We start from the raw sequence: 17,454 nt of genomic DNA, 5'->3' as shown, positions 1-17,454 counted from the left end.
CGAGCTGAAAGCATACGTGACATGAAACAAATTGAGAATCATGACAAAAACATATACGAAGAAGTTTTACAAAACATAAACAAGAATCATGACCCCAAAAACGAAGAAGTCTGTGACAAAACATTACGGCTCGATGTTGTGACAAAGCATATACGATGAAATCATGACAAAACATTTACGATGAAGTCATGACAAAACATATACGATGAAGTCATGACAAAACATATACGATGAAGTCATGACAAAACATTTACGATGAAATCATGACAAAACATTTACGATGAAATCATGACAAAACATTTACGATGAAATCATGACAAAACATTTACGATGAAATCATGACAAAACATATACGATGAAATCATGACAAAACATTTACGATGAAGTCATGACAAAACATAAACGAAGAAATCATGACAAATCATTTACGATGAAATCATGACAAAACATATACGATGAAATCATGACAAAACATATACGATGAAATCATGACAAAGCATATACGTTCATGTTTGACAAAACATATACGAAGAAGTCATGACAAAACATATACGAAGAAGTCATGACAAAACATATACGTTCATGTTTGACAAAACATATACGAAGAAGTCATGACAAAACATATACGAAGAAGTCTTGACAAAACATATACGATGAAGTCATGACAAAACATATACGAAGAAGTCTTGACAAAACATATACGATGAAGTCATGACAAAACATATACGAAGAAGTCTTGACAAAGCATATACGATGAAATCATGACAAAACATATACGATGAAGTCATGACAAAACATGTACGCTCATGTTTGACAAAGCATATACGATGAAGTCTATGAACATAATAATATTTCAAACCAGGAGCCAAATTCTTGCGATTTTCATATGGAATCTCTTCTCTCGGTTTTCCGAGGTAAGCAATTATATGAAATCATTTACACTCATTACGATGAAGTCATGACAAAGCATATACGATGAAGTCATGACAAAACATAAACGAAGAAATCATGACAAAACATATACGAAGAAGTTTTGACAAAACATATACGAAGAAATCACGACAAAACATATACGAAGAAGTTTTGACAAAACATATACGCTCATTACGATGAAGAAATCATGAAAATTCATGAGGTGAGAAAAGAGGTGAGAAAAGAGGTGAGAAAAGAGGTGAGATCTCACCTCTTCACCTAAAATATATTTTTGTCTGATTTACGCTCATTACGATGAAAAGTCATGACAAAACATGTACGAAGAATTTTGACAAAACATAAACGAAGAAATCATGACAAATCATTTACGATGAAATCATGACAAAACATTTACGATGAAATCATGACAAAACATATACGTTCATGTTTGACAAAGCATATACGATGAAACCTTGACAAAACATATACGATGAAATCATGACAAAACATTTACGAAGAAGTTTATTTCCTGGACTGTTGTCTAAATGTCATGTTGTCAGTAATTTTAAGAGAAGTTAATTAACCTGGTAGCACATGGTAACATGGTAACAGTGAAAACATTAACGTAAACATTATTTTTGCTGAATTCAACAAACAAAATGAACGAGGTCAGGATGTATGCAAATACCTTTGAATTCATTCATAAATGCCTAGTAAGCTCATAAAATGCTTGTTTTTGCATCACATTTGACGAAGTGAAGATCTTCACTTCGTCAAAAATGTTTTGCATTCTCTACTGTATCTCGAGTTCTTCTTCATCTAACTTCTCATGAACTTTCTTATCTATGGAGTCCATAATATATTTGACATAAAATGCATACTTTACAGAGCACCATTCAGCAACAAAATGAACGAGGTCAGGATGTATGCAAATACCTTTGAATTCATTCATAAATGCCTTAGTAAGCTCATAAATGTTTGTTTGAGGTTGAGCCACTTTTGGCTCGACCGTATTCTTTCATCCAAAACTCAAGAATTTTCCTGTGTGAATTTTGTATAAAAAGCAACCGTCTGAATTCAGGCGGTTGTTATATTCTTCACAAAACATTTACGTTCATTACGATGAAATCATGACAAAACATGTACGATGAAGTTTTGACAAAACATTTACGTTCATTACGATTAAATCATGACAAAACATTTACGATGAAGTTTTGACAAAACATGTACGATGAAATCATGACAAAACATGTACACTCATGTTTGACAAAGCATATACGCTCATTACGATGAAGAAGTTTCGACAAAACATGTACGCTCATTACGATGAAGAAGTTTCGACAAATCATTTACGTTCATGTTTGACAAAGCATATACGCTCATTACGATGAAGAAGTTTCGACAAAACATTTACACTCATTACGATGAAGAAATCATGACAAAACATTTACGCTCATGTTTGACAAAGCATATACGCTCATTACGATGAAGAAGTTTCGACAAAACATTTACACTCACTACGATGAAGAAATCATGACAAAACATTTACGCTCATGTTTGACAAAGCATATACGCTCATTACGATGAAGAAGTTTCGACAAAACATTTACACTCATTACGATGAAGAAGTCTTGACAAAACATTTACGCTCATGTTTGACAAAGCATATACGCTCATTACGATGAAGAAGTTTCGACAAAACATGTACGCTCATTACGATGAAGAAGTCTTGACAAAACATTTACGCTCATGTTTGACAAAGCATATACGCTCATTACGATGAAGAAGTTTCGACAAAACATGTACGCTCATTACGATGAAGAAGTCTTGACAAAACATTTACGCTCATGTTTGACAAAGCATATACGCTCATTACGATGAAGAAGTTTCGACAAAACATTTACACTCATTACGATGAAGAAATCATGACAAAACATTTACGCTCATGTTTGACAAAGCATATACGCTCATTACGATGAAGAAGTTTCGACAAAACATGTACGCTCATTACGATGAAGAAGTCTTGACAAAACATTTACGCTCATTACGATGAAGAAGTTTCGACAAAACATGTACGATTAAATCATGACAAAACATTTACGATGAAGTTTTGACAAAACATGTACGAAGAAGTTCTGACACGAAGTGAAGATTTGCACTTCGTCAAAAAAGTGAAGGTTCCCGACGGTTTCAAACCGCCATACTTTACATTTTGTACAAAAATATTGTGAGTAAATGAACTCATTATTTTTGCATCATGACAAAACATATACGCTCATGTTTGACAAAACATTTACGTTCATTACGATTAAATCATGACAAAACATTTACGATGAAGTTTTGACAAAACATGTACGATGAAATCATGACAAAACATGTACACTCATGTTTGACAAAGCATATACGCTCATTACGATGAAGAAGTTTCGACAAAACATGTACGCTCATTACGATGAAGAAGTCTTGACAAAACATTTACGCTCATGTTTGACAAAGCATATACGCTCATTACGATGAAGAAGTTTCGACAAAACATTTACACTCATTACGATGAAGAAGTCTTGACAAAACATTTACGCTCATGTTTGACAAAGCATATACGCTCATTACGATGAAGAAGTTTCGACAAAACATTTACACTCATTACGATGAAGAAGTCTTGACAAAACATTTACGCTCATGTTTGACAAAGCATATACGCTCATTACGATGAAGAAGTTTCGACAAAACATGTACCTCATTACGATGAAGAAGTCTTGACAAAACATTACGCTCATGTTTTGACAAAGCATATACGCTCATTACGATGAAGAAGTTTCGACAAAACATTTACACTCATTACGATGAAGAAGTCTTGACAAAACATTTACGCTCATGTTTGACAAAGCATATACGCTCATTACGATGAAGAAGTTTCGACAAAACATGTACGCTCATTACGATGAAGAAGTCTTGACAAAACATGTACGATTAAATCATGACAAAACATATACGTTTATGTTTGACAAAGCATATACGAAGAAGTTTTGACACGAAGTGAAGATTTGCACTTCGTCAAAAAAGTGAAGGTTCCCGACGGTTTCAAACCGCCATACTTTACATTTTGTACAAAAATATTGTGAGTAAATGAACTCATTATTTTTGCATCATGACAAAACATATACGCTCATGTTTGACAAAACATTTACGTTCATTACGATGAAATCATGACAAAACATTTACGATGAAGTTTTGACAAAACATGTACGATGAAATCATGACAAAAACATGTACACTCATGTTTGACAAAGCATATACGCTCATTACGATGAAGAAGTTTCGACAAAACATTTACGCTCATTACGATGAAGAAGTTTCGACAAATCATTTACGTTCATGTTTGACAAAGCATATACGCTCATTACGATGAAGAAATCATGACAAAACATTTACGCTCATTACGATGAAGAAGTCTTGACAAAACATTTACGCTCATTACGATGAAGAAGTTTCGACAAATCATTTACGTTCATGTTTGACAAAGCATATACGCTCATTACGATGAAGAAATCATGAAAATTCATGAGGTGAGAAAAGAGGTGAGATCTAACATTCTAACATAAACATTATTTTTGGATCATTTACGCTCATTACGATGAAGAAATCATGACAAAACATTTACGTTCATGTTTGACAAAGCATATACGCTCATTACGATGAAGAAATCATGAAAATTCATGAGGTGAGAAAAGAGGTGAGAAAAGAGGTGAGATCTCACCTAAACATTATTTTTGGATCATTTACACTCATTACGATGAAGAAGTTTCGACAAATCATTTACACTCATTACGACGAAGAAGTCTTGACAAATCATAAACGAAGAAATCATGGACAAAACATGTACGAAGAAGTTTCGACAAAACATTACGTTCATGTTTGACAAAACATATACGATGAAGAAATCATGAAAATTCATGAGGTGAGAAAAGAGGTGAGATCTAACATTCTAACATAAACATTATTTTTTGGATCATTTACGCTCATTACGATGAAATCATGACAAACATTTACGATGAAATCATGACAAAACATTTACGTTCATGTTTTGACAAAACATATACGAAGAGTCATGAAAATTCAATGAGGTGAGAAAGAGGTGAGAAAAGAGGTGAGATCTCACCTCTTCACCTAAAATATATTTTTGTCTGATTTACGCTCATTACGATGAAGAAGTCTTGACAAAACATTTACGTTCATTACGATGAAGAAATCATGACAAAACATTTACGCTCATTACGATGAAGAAGTTTCGACAAAACATTTACACTCATTACGATGAAGAAGTCTTGACAAAACATTTACGATGAAATCATGACAAAACATTTACGCTCATTACGATGAAGAAGTCTTGACAAAACATGTACGATTAAATCATGACAAAACATTTACGATGAAGTTTTGACAAAACATGTACGAAGAAGTTTTGACACGAAGTGAAGATTTGCACTTCGTCAAAAAAGTGAAGGTTCCCGACGGTTTCAAACCGCCATACTTTACATTTTGTACAAAAATATTGTGAGTAAATGAACTCATTATTTTTGCATCATGACAAAACATATACGCTCATGTTTGACAAAACATTTACGTTCATTACGATTAAATCATGACAAAACATTTACGATGAAGTTTTGACAAAACATGTACGAAGAAGTTCTGACACGAAGTGAAGATTTGCACTTCGTCAAAAAAGTGAAGGTTCCCGACGGTTTCAAACCGCCATACTTTACATTTTGTACAAAAATATTGTGAGTAAATGAACTCATTATTTTTGCATCATGACAAAACATATACGCTCATGTTTGACAAAACATTTACGTTCATTACGATTAAATCATGACAAAACATTTACGATGAAGTTTTGACAAAACATGTACGAAGAAGTTTTGACACGAAGTGAAGATTTGCACTTCGTCAAAAAAGTGAAGGTTCCCGACGGTTTCAAACCGCCATACTTTACATTTTGTACAAAAATATTGTGAGTAAATGAACTCATTATTTTTGCATCATGACAAAACATATACGCTCATGTTTGACAAAACATTTACGTTCATTACGATGAAATCATGACAAAACATTTACGATGAAGTTTTGACAAAACATGTACGATGAAATCATGACAAAACATGTACACTCATGTTTGACAAAGCATATACGCTCATTACGATGAAGAAGTTTCGACAAAACATTTACACTCATTACGATGAAGAAATCATGACAAAACATTTACGTTCATGTTTGACAAAGCATATACGCTCATTACGATGAAGAAATCATGACAAAACATTTACGCTCATTACGATGAAGAAGTCTTGACAAAACATTTACGCTCATTACGATGAAGAAGTTTCGACAAATCATTTACGTTCATGTTTGACAAAGCATATACGCTCATTACGATGAAGAAATCATGAAAATTCATGAGGTGAGAAAAGAGGTGAGATCTAACATTCTAACATAAACATTATTTTTGGATCATTTACGCTCATTACGATGAAGAAATCATGACAAAACATTTACGTTCATGTTTGACAAAGCATATACGCTCATTACGATGAAGAAATCATGACAAAACATTTACGCTCATTACGATGAAGAAGTCTTGACAAAACATTACGCTCATTACGATGAAGAAGTTTCGACAAATCATTTACGTTCATGTTTGACAAAGCATATACGCTCATTACGATGAAGAAATCATGACAAAACATTTACGCTCATTACGATGAAGAAGTCTTGACAAAACATTTACGCTCATTACGATGAAGAAGTTTCGACAAATCATTTACGTTCATGTTTGACAAAGCATATACGCTCATTACGATGAAGAAACATGAAAATTCATGAGGTGAGAAAAGAGGTGAGATCTAACATTCTAACATAAACATTATTTTTGGATCATTTACGCTCATTACGATGAAGAAATCATGACAAAAACATTTACGTTCATGTTTGACAAAGCATATACGCTCATTACGATGAAGAAATCATGAAAATTCATGAGGTGAGAAAAGGTGAGAAAAGAGGTGAGATCTCACCTAAACATTATTTTTGGATCATTTACACTCATTACGATGAAGAAGTTTCGACAAATCATTTACACTCATTACGACGAAGAAGTCTTGACAAATCATAAACGAAGAAATCATGACAAAACATGTACGAAGAAGTTTCGACAAAACATTTACGTTCATGTTTGACAAAACATATACGATGAAGAAATCATGAAAATTCATGAGGTGAGAAAAGAGGTGAGATCTAACATTCTAACATAAACATTATTTTTGGATCATTTACGCTCATTACGATGAAATCATGACAAAACATTTACGATGAAATCATGACAAAACATTTACGTTCATGTTTGACAAAACATATACGAAGAAGTCATGAAAATTCAATGAGGTGAGAAAAGAGGTGAGAAAAGAGGTGAGATCTCACCTCTTCACCTAAAATATATTTTTGTCTGATTTACGCTCATTACGATGAAGAAGTCTTGACAAAACATTTACGTTCATTACGATGAAGAAATCATGACAAAACATTTACACTCATTACGATGAAGAAGTCTTGACAAAACATTTACGATGAAATCATGACAAAACATTTACGCTCATTACGATGAAGAAGTCTTGACAAAACATGTACGATTAAATCATGACAAAACATATACGATGAAGTTTTGACAAAACATGTACGAAGAAGTTTTGACACGAAGTGAAGATTTGCACTTCGTCAAAAAAAGTGAAGGTTCCCGACGGTTTCAAACCGCCATACTTTACATTTTGTACAAAAATATTGTGAGGTATAATGAACTCATTATTTTTGCATCATGACAAAACATATACGCTCATGTTTGACAAACATTTACGTTCATTACGATTAAATCATGACAAAACATTTACGATGAAGTTTTGACAAAACATGTACGAAGAAGTTTTGACACGAAGTGAAGATTTGCACTTCGTCAAAAAAGTGAAGGTTCCCGACGGTTTCAAACCGCCATACTTTACATTTTGTACAAAAATATTGTGAGTAAATGAACTCATTATTTTTGCATCATGACAAAACATATACGCTCATGTTTGACAAAACATTTACGTTCATTACGATTAAATCATGACAAAACATTTACGATGAAGTTTTGACAAAACATGTACGAAGAAGTTTTGACACGAAGTGAAGATTTGCACTTCGTCAAAAAAGTGAAGGTTCCCGACGGTTTCAAACCGCCATACTTTACATTTTGTACAAAAATATTGTGAGTAAATGAACTCATTATTTTTGCATCATGACAAAACATATACGCTCATGTTTGACAAAACATTTACGTTCATTACGATGAAATCATGACAAAACATTTACGTTATGCTGTAATGTTAGTCATGAATGTTTGTCCTACTTGTTGGCGTTAGTGTTGAAAAATTCATGGAGTACATGGGAAGCAATATAACATACAACAAAGACATATACAGTGAGTTTAAGTACTACTGTGAACAGCATGAGATTGAAGTAATGAGTAAAGGAGACTTTGAAACGCTTATGAAAGACAGTGAGGAGGTCATACATGAGAACAATAATGAAATAGTTCATGCAATAAGGAGGTCATACATGAGAACAGTGTTGAAATAGTTCACGATGTCGTTTGTGAAGAAGCCATTGCAACAAAGAATGAGATAAAGGATTTCATAGAACTTAACAAGGAGGAGTTTAAAGAAGGCTATGAGGTGAAAAGATGTGAAGAAGATTTCTTGGCGTATTTGAAGAAAAAGAGACTAAAGCCAATGGCTCAAAATAAGTTTCAATCGATGTTTGAAAAGAAACGTTTGAGCTATGGTGGTGTAAGAAGCACATATTACTTTGTTAAGAAGTGAGGACATTTATTTTTGTCGTTAGTGTTGGAGTTTGTGTTTGTTGTTAGTGTTTGTCATTTGTGCTGAAGTTAGTACTTGATGTTAGTGTTGGAGTTTGTGTTTGTTGTTAGTGTTTGTCATTTGTGCTGAAGTAGTACTTGATGTTAGTGTTGGAGTTTTGTGTTTGTTGTTAGTGAGAGAATAAATTAAATCATGAACTTTGCCATGGTCTTCTTGTCCCTAGTAGTTTCATTAAGTTCTGGAAATAATGAAAAGTCATAAACTTTGCCATGGTCTCTGTCCCTAGTAGTTTTCATTATCTCACAGAGTTAATGAAAGTCATACTTTCTATCAGATGAAGCATGCAGATGAACATAATGAAAGTTAGTGAGTTTGCACGAGTTATGAATAAAATATTGGCATATTAGATGAGATAGCTGATGAAACAGATGAAGATAAATTAAATCTTGGACTTTGCCACACTCTGTTCCCTAGTTTCCTCAAAATCCTTGACAACGTTGCTTAGAAATTTTGGTTCAAAACCTCATCTGATTTTAATCTGTTATGCTACCTGTTAAGTTTTCGCGAGATTATAAATGTCATGGAGTTATATAAAAAGGAGGGACAGCTAGGGACACTGGAAGTACTTGTAAGGCTATCTGTTTAAGATGCATGAAATACTAAAAAGTCATGAAATTCATTATCGCTGTGCTAGCTCACCTTTGATTGAAATGACGACTAAAGTCACTGAAGCAATGAAACAAAAGTTTTTTGGTAGAATACATTAAATCAGAACTATTCCAGAAGGTTTTTACATTCATACTATGAAGGATGGTAGAGTTCAGTTTAGAAAGATAAAGCAACATTAGATAGAGAAGGTATATTAAGGAAGATTAAACTTCATGAGGACAACATTGCTGAACTTAAGAAGAAGTTAGAAGAGTTGGAGAAAGGAAGGAGTTATAAAGCAATGAATTCAACAAGGTTAGAAATGAGGGTAGAAATGAGGTTAGATCTACCCTTCTACCCTAAATTTATTTTGCGCTATGTTTTCATACGTGTGAGGGTGGTGATATCATTAATTTTTAAATAAATGTGGGAACAAAAATATAACATTTCTACTCAGCAGGAATGAGACCCTTACTGACTATGTATTTCGTTTAATGCTTGATGAAAACAATGGTACATATTATCGTATGGGTATACACAACGTCTGTTTCCATCGTCGTCGTATATGTAGAGCTCAAATCCAGTCCAACCTTCTTTGTACAATATGTAGCTTTATTTAAGTATGCATTTATGTAGATAAGGCAATTTTCTTCATCGCTCCAGAAATAATTTTTGTTCTTTGTTGAAATAGTTTCGTTCCTCTGCGACCATAAGGAATGTATGCATGAACTTTGCGTCATAAGGGATTGTAATATATTCAGGGTTTTTCTTTCATCGTCAATGGTCTGTCTTTGTTAAAATGCATGTTTCTCAGTTTTACTTGAGTTTTGAATAGTTCACGGAAACGTTCTGGGAAAGAGTCATAGTAAATGTAGTCGGATATGTCTTTGTAATGAATAAAAAATTTAAAAAAATAGAAATAAAGGTTATTTTTTATTTAGTGAGGACGGTAGGGAATTTCGTTAGTGAAGTCGTTAGTGAAGTCGTTTATGTGTCAGATGGTTTTGTAAATATTTAAGGTTAAGTTGGTGTTATGGTTGTGTTGTAAAATATACGTTACTGGTTTCGTAAAGTGTCAAAACCGCTAAGTGGTGTACGGAGGCGCGCAGTGCCTCAGTACACAACTTAGAGATACTAACTAACTTATATGGAGACGAACAAAAGAAATATTTAAGAGTTTATGAAATGGCAGATATGATATTACCTGACCCAGCTCCGGCACCACATTATTATGACTATGGAGATGACGACAGAACACCACATGTAGATGAACAAAAGCTAACATTATATTTAGATTATTATATATATAAAAGATATAATGCAATAGAAAAAACGAGAATAGTATATTATTATACAGATGACAGAAATTAAATATTATAGTCAAGACTGTACCTACCCTGAAAACATAAGATTATATTATAAAAAATATTCTGACACAAACCAGAAGAAACCTGAAATAGTTGCACTATATTTTAAGTTCAAAAGAGACAATCCTATAATATCTCATATGTTTGATTTAATGAACCCAGTAGGTTCTATTTATACATCTATGGATGCAAGAGGTCCTCAAGTAATTTTGGTTTGGTGTTGGTGCATGGGAACAAATAGTCGACAGGTTTTTGTATTGTGCAAACTCTTCAAAGGAAACAGGTGGAAGTAAAACGATTTCAGGTGAAAATTTACCTGCACACAGTCATTACATAGATTTAAGTACATCTCAAGCAGGTTGGCATAAGCATAGATATTGGGATTGGTCAGGAATGACAAAAGGTAAAGGATATGATGTTAAAGACGACGTTAAGTTTGCTATAAATTGTTACTGGGATGACACGCAGGGAGAAGGAAACCATACACATTTCGTTTCAGGATATACGCAAACAACGGGACAAAGTAAAGAATACATGCCACCTTACATGACAGTTTACGCATGGTATAGAATTGCTTAGTCGTCATTTTCAACTTCTTTAGCATATTCATCAGGAGTTGTCTTATATTTGTTAGGAACTGTCTTTGAAAGTATACCACCTTGAACTTTGACAAGTTTGAAACGAGGTCTGACAATAGTAGTTTTATCTTCTGCTTGCAGTGTGTACATTTTGCCATGTTTGCCTAAAACCTCATAATATTCTCTTGTATACTTTCTTCTATTTTTACGAACACGAATGTGAGTACCTGTCGGGTTCCATTGTTGTCATAGTCAATAGTATTTTCATATGGGTCGCGTTTAGGTATTTCTATTTTTACTTTGTCACCTTTCTGAAGTTTGAAGCCCGCATTCTTTCTTGTTTGTCTCTTTTGACTAAAATTATTAAATATATAGTCTTTCTCTAAGTCAGGGTTGTTTTTCATTTCTTCGGGGAGTGGTTTCCCAAACCTTTTTGTTTACGGTTATTGTAAATATTTAAAACTTGTCTCATCTTTGCCATGGAGAAGTGTCTATACTTGTCGTCATATGACATTTCATTTGCTTCACCACCTTGTGGTTGGTTTAAGTCTCTTAACATTTTTATACATCCGTCAATGACACCAAGAGCAGAATGGTTTTGGTCGACAATGAAATATTGGTTTACATTTTTTGAACGCAGATAGTTTTTAATATCATCTGATTTGAAAGAACTTTCACAGTCAGATGTCAGTTTTGTTGGATGGTATTTGTCAACGAATATTGTCAAAGCAGTTTTCACATCTAAAATATTTTTGGACCATAATGGTATGGCTTCACAGTATCTTGTGTTTTGACCAACAAAATATTAACCAGTATGGTGGTCCATCTGTTCTAACTCTCGGAATGTTTTCCAAGATATCCATAAACCAAGCATTTGGTGTTGAACTAAAGATTTTTATCATGAGTGCTTTCTTTGTCGCTTTAGAAACATAGGGGTCCTTGTTCGGATTCGTCATTTTTTACCCTATAAGAAATGGGTTTATTTGGCGCATTAGCAGGAGTCGCATCTAGATTTTTACCCGCAGTGGGCACAATAGCAAGAGGTGTATTTGGAGTTGGAAGGAAGATTTTGAGTACATTAGGTATACTTAAAGAGAAAGCACAACCTATTATACAAACTGTACAGAAAGGTTGGGATGTAGCACGAGATGCAACAAATCTTATTCCAAATCCTGAACAAGAGAAAAGTTCAAGGATGGATAGACAATGTAGGAAGACAAGCAGGAAACTATTATAACAAAGCAAATGACTACTATAACCAAGCAGGACACTATATGGACCAAGGTGAAAGATTCTTTAACAGAGGATATAACCATGCACAACAATGGGTAAACAATAACCAACCTCAACCGCCTCAAACTTGGGAAATGTAAGGTTTTTAACTAGGATGAAATGAACAATGCAGCATTGAGACAAATGAGTTCAAGATGGATTTGTCGGCTTCCAGCATTTAAACCGATACCATATAGTCAGGCTCAGCATGTGAAACTGAATGATATTATTAAAGGAACCATCCTACCTCCACAACAACAACCAGTTGAAAACAAACCAAACTAAAATTTTTTACTGAGATGAAATGACCGAAGAAGTTGAAACGGTAGATTTGACACCACAAACAAAAAGTTCAGAACCGAAAAGTTTAAGTGAATTATCACCATTTATGGTCTTGAGTGGTTTTTTTTGTGATTGATCACTTCATCTTCTCATTTTAAGCTATTTTTTTATTATCGAAATACATTTAAGAGTTTATACATTCTGTAATAAACAGAAATTCATCAAAAGTGACAGCTCTCAATTTTTTGACATTTGTAAATTCTAAATTGAATGAGAAAAATGAAATAATACTAAGCATAATACAATATTCTAGATTTAATTATAATTAGGAAAAAGTTAGTTTTGAGAGTACTTTTCATAGGCATATAGAATGAAATCTTCTGAAAAATAATATCACATAAACTCATATTATTTTCTAATATATAACTATTTTATATAAAAATCAAATTCAATGATCTTAAAAGCGAAGGATAAACCTCAAAATTTACGAATATAATGAGTGGGAATATAATGCTTATCTATCATAAAACCATATGAAATATCAATTTTTGCTTTACGCCTAATTTTTGACGACAATTAGCAAAAAATGTTAAATGTTAACACTCAGTCCATTTGAATATGAAAAACAAAATTGACTTTGATTAAATGTTTTTATTTATCATGCAATTCTTCTTGCGACCAAAGATTTGAATAAAATTTCAAAAAATAAGATAGCTTAAAAAATAATATACGGTAGTGTTTACTAATAGATGAATAGTATATAAATTCTATTAAAATGGATTTGATCCAAAAAAATATAAAACCAAAATAATTGTTATAATTTAAATGAAGAAGTAATTTAAAACGATTTTATTTATGATCAAATTTTATATATTTTTTGGATCAAATCCATTTTAATAGAATTATATACTATTCATCTATTAGTAAACACTACCGTATATTATTTTTAAGCTATCTTATTTTTTGAAATTTTATTCAAATCTTTGGTCGCAAGAAGAATTGCATGATAAATAAAACATTTAATCAAAGTCAATTTTGTTTTTCATATTCAAATGGACTGAGTGTTAACATTTAACATTTTTTGCTAATTGTCGTCAAAAATTAGGCGTAAAGCAAAAATTGATATTTCATATGGTTTTATGATAGATAAGCATTATATTCCCACTCATTATATTCGTAAATTTTGAGGTTTATCCTTCGCTTTTAAGATCATTGAATTTGATTTTTATATAAAATAGTTATATATTAGAAAATAATATGAGTTTATGTGATATTATTTTTCAGAAGATTTTGTGTTCTTCTTCAAAATTTTATTTTTTTATTAAAAAGAATCTTTACAAAATATACATTTACTTTAATTAATATTTAAAAACGTGCTCTATCAAAAGTTCCAAAAATTCAATATTTTAGCTTTTCTGAGGTGTCACTTTTGATGAATTTCTGTTTACAACAATATGATATTTATGAAGATGTTGACGACACAACTGTTCCTGCAAGTGAAGTAAAGTCAGAGGAACCGAAAAGTGACAAAAAACCGATAGAAGAAGAAAAACCAAAAACTGAAGATAAACCAAAACCAAAGTTTAGTTTCCAAACTAAACCAAGTCAACCTTCATTAGCTGGTATGGGTTGGCGTCAAAGACTTATGGCAGCAGGCGGTTATGTAAAGTAAAGAAAAAAATATTTTTTTATTTTTATAAAATGCCCCCATATAGAATGGACAGAAAGTCTGCTAGAATAAAAGCAGAGTTACAAAGATATGGTTGGAGAGTTTCGAAGAAGTTTAAATATAGGAAGGGAAAGCCAATAAAAGTCTATGACAAATTGGCAGGTCTTACCTACGAATTAGATTTGGAAACAGCACGTGCCAATTATCCAAACAGACTAGAGAGGTTAGAAGAAGAACGTCTTATGAACATGCCTTTCGATGTTAGTGAACCTCAAGTTGAAGGACACGACGGCTTTGCCAGATTCTACTGGAACATGACGAACAATTGCATCCTTTGAGAAGGAAAAAGGAAAAGGTGAAGACGCACATGCTCCCATGGAAAGAACAAGATATGCATATGAAAAGTATCGTGAAGTTAGAAGTCAAATTACATCTGGTCGAACCTTTACAGTAAACTTTGACGAAGGAAAGAACAAAGAAGGCTTCATGGGTGTACTTGCTGCAATTCAAGACGGAAATAAGAAAGGACACAATCTCAGATTGACCATAACAGATTGGATGGTCACATTTACTATGCACATGGCAATGAACAAACAGCCGCAAAACTTCTTGACGCTTTCAAGACTACAAAGAGAGAACAAATGGTTTGACTCCGACTCAGACATTTTGAATGCAATTGAAGGAATTGCAAGTGTCAAGTTCGAATGGTACCAACCTAACTCTCAAGCAGTCAGACAACATGCTGGATACTTCCCGTTCATAAATAAGTCTGACATTGACTTGACAAGGTATGGAATTTACAATCCAATTGAAACAATTGTCAATGAACCTTGTATTCTTACATGTCTCAGGAACTCTGGTCTTGTTACAGATGAGAAGATGAAGTATCTTGAGTCATGTGTGAAGACAAGGTACATTCTCAGAGGTCAATTGGCAAAAATTGCACCGTTGGCAAATGTCAATATCCGAGTCAACATACCTACAGCTAAAGGTTCTTCACATGACGACTATGTTGTTGACAAAGACTTACCATGGTTAAAGATTGTAATTGTCCACAACCACTTCATGTTGAACGAAAGTCTTACAAACCCATTCTTTGGTAAAAGTAAGTGCAACATTGTCAGAGCTGTAAACATTCTTTTCGAGAAAGGTTTGTTGGAACCAATTCCAGATGACAAGCTGACAGAAACTTTTGTACCAAAAGAAAACAAGCTTTTCATTGTTAGCAAGACCAAAAGTTGTTCCAGACAAAGTTTCTAGTACAAAAGAAGTACACAGTTCCACAAGGGGTTGGTATGTTCGGATACCAACCTGAACCAGAAGAACTTCCAATGAGGTTGCAAGAACTTCAAGATGCTATAAACAAACTTCCATTGAGACATCCAATTGACGACAAATTGTATTGGAGAGCATCTGAGTTAGGTCAGAAGGTTTTATATGAAACAGGTTGCTTCGACGATGTTTATGAGATAACAGGAGAAGTTTCTCAGAAGATAAGAGACTCACTTGAATTTCCACAAACTGGACCAATTGGTTGCGACAAGTTCGACTCAAACGAAAAGATATACTATGTCGACCTTAACGCTGCGTACATGAGGTTTGTCCAATATATTCCGACTGGAATTCCAAACGAAGATGGTGAGTTCCGGGAAGGAACTATACAGTTGGAAAAGTCATACAACAACTGTATGATATTAGGAAAGCTTCAAACCCCAAACTTGCAATGACACTCAAATTGCTTATGAATTCGACATGGGGATATTCCATTAAGAAACCTCAAGAGATGAAGAGTAAACATTATGAGAAGGTCGACAACTTTGTTGAAAGGTTTTCTCCTTTTGTTTTGAAGTACGAATTCACTCAAGGTCAAAGTGGCTTAGTAACCACATTAAAACCTATTGTCGAACATTGGTCTTACCCTCAGTTCGCAAAGGCAGTACTTGACAACTACAACAAATTCTTCTCCGAAGTCAAATCCAAAGTGAAGGTTTACTATGAGAACATTGACGCACTCATGACGAACGAAGAAGGATACAACAAACTCATTGAAATGGGTTTAGTCGGTGAAAAGATGGGCTGTTTTAAGCTAGATAAGGTATTTTCCGAAGTTCATGTAATATCGAAAAGGAAATATTGGGGCATACTTGAAGACGGCACAGAAATAAAACATTGCATGAAGTAAAAACGTTTTTCAAAAAAGTGACATTTTTTATTTTATTTGAAATGTACGCTGAGTTTGTTGGAGAAGACCGTTGGGAAACTTGTTTGTTAGATGAGAAATATGAAATTCACTGTTGTAAGTCATTTGAAGTCAAAAACAAAAAGACAAAAAGAGTTTTAAGCGAATGGGAGCGAAATGACGGATATGCTATTATGAAGATGGGTGGAAAACACTATCTTAAACATGTTGTCATTGCAACTCATTTTATACTGAATCCTAACAATTTACCTTTTGTAGACCATATAAACCATATAAGAAACGACAATAGACTTGAAAACTTACGTTGGGTCACTCGTTCTGAAAACAATAAGAACAAAGGCAAATTTGGAGATATTGTATTCGAATTTGTCGACGAACTAGAAGATGAAACAATTGAAATTACAGACTATGGCAAGCATACGTTTGAGTTTTACTACTATAGCGAAGAACAAGACTCTTTCTACTTTTTATACCGGCGTAAACTATAGGAAATTACAAGTATATTTTACTAAGGCGGGCTATGCTTATGTAAACACTAGAGATACAGATGGAAAATACGTTCAAATACTTCTTAACAAATTCAAGAAGCTATATGGCATACCATTTTAAAACAATA

The 17,454-nt window shown here is 33.3% G+C and overlaps 1 protein-coding gene and 2 pseudogenes across 3 annotated transcripts, besides 4 other annotated features; all 3 read left to right on the top strand.

Annotated features, from left to right (window-relative positions):
- Positions 1-9,750: 9,750 nt before the first annotated feature.
- Positions 9,751-10,610: a mobile genetic element.
- Positions 10,611-11,047: 437 nt separating this feature from the next.
- Positions 11,048-17,454: part of a mobile genetic element that runs on past the window's edge.
- Positions 12,808-12,972, top strand: TVAGG3_1023320 (uncharacterized protein; the record flags this gene model as incomplete). The annotated part of the gene is made up of 1 exon (XM_051254909.1): positions 12,808-12,972. The coding sequence occupies one exon, from the start codon at positions 12,808-12,810 to the stop codon at positions 12,970-12,972; it is 165 nt and encodes a 54-aa protein (XP_051080483.1).
- Positions 13,174-13,210: a mobile genetic element.
- Positions 14,384-14,421: a mobile genetic element.
- On the top strand, positions 16,231-16,820 carry TVAGG3_1023290 (annotated as a pseudogene). Its single transcript has one exon. A coding segment is annotated over exon 1 (590 nt).
- TVAGG3_1023280 lies at positions 16,862-17,447 on the top strand (annotated as a pseudogene). The gene has a single exon. A coding segment is annotated over exon 1 (586 nt).

Source organism: Trichomonas vaginalis, chromosome I (assembly GCF_026262505.1).
Source record: "Trichomonas vaginalis G3 chromosome I, whole genome shotgun sequence".
Classification (NCBI taxonomy): Eukaryota; Parabasalia; order Trichomonadida; family Trichomonadidae; genus Trichomonas; species Trichomonas vaginalis.
This window is presented reverse-complemented; position numbering and strand designations above follow the sequence as displayed.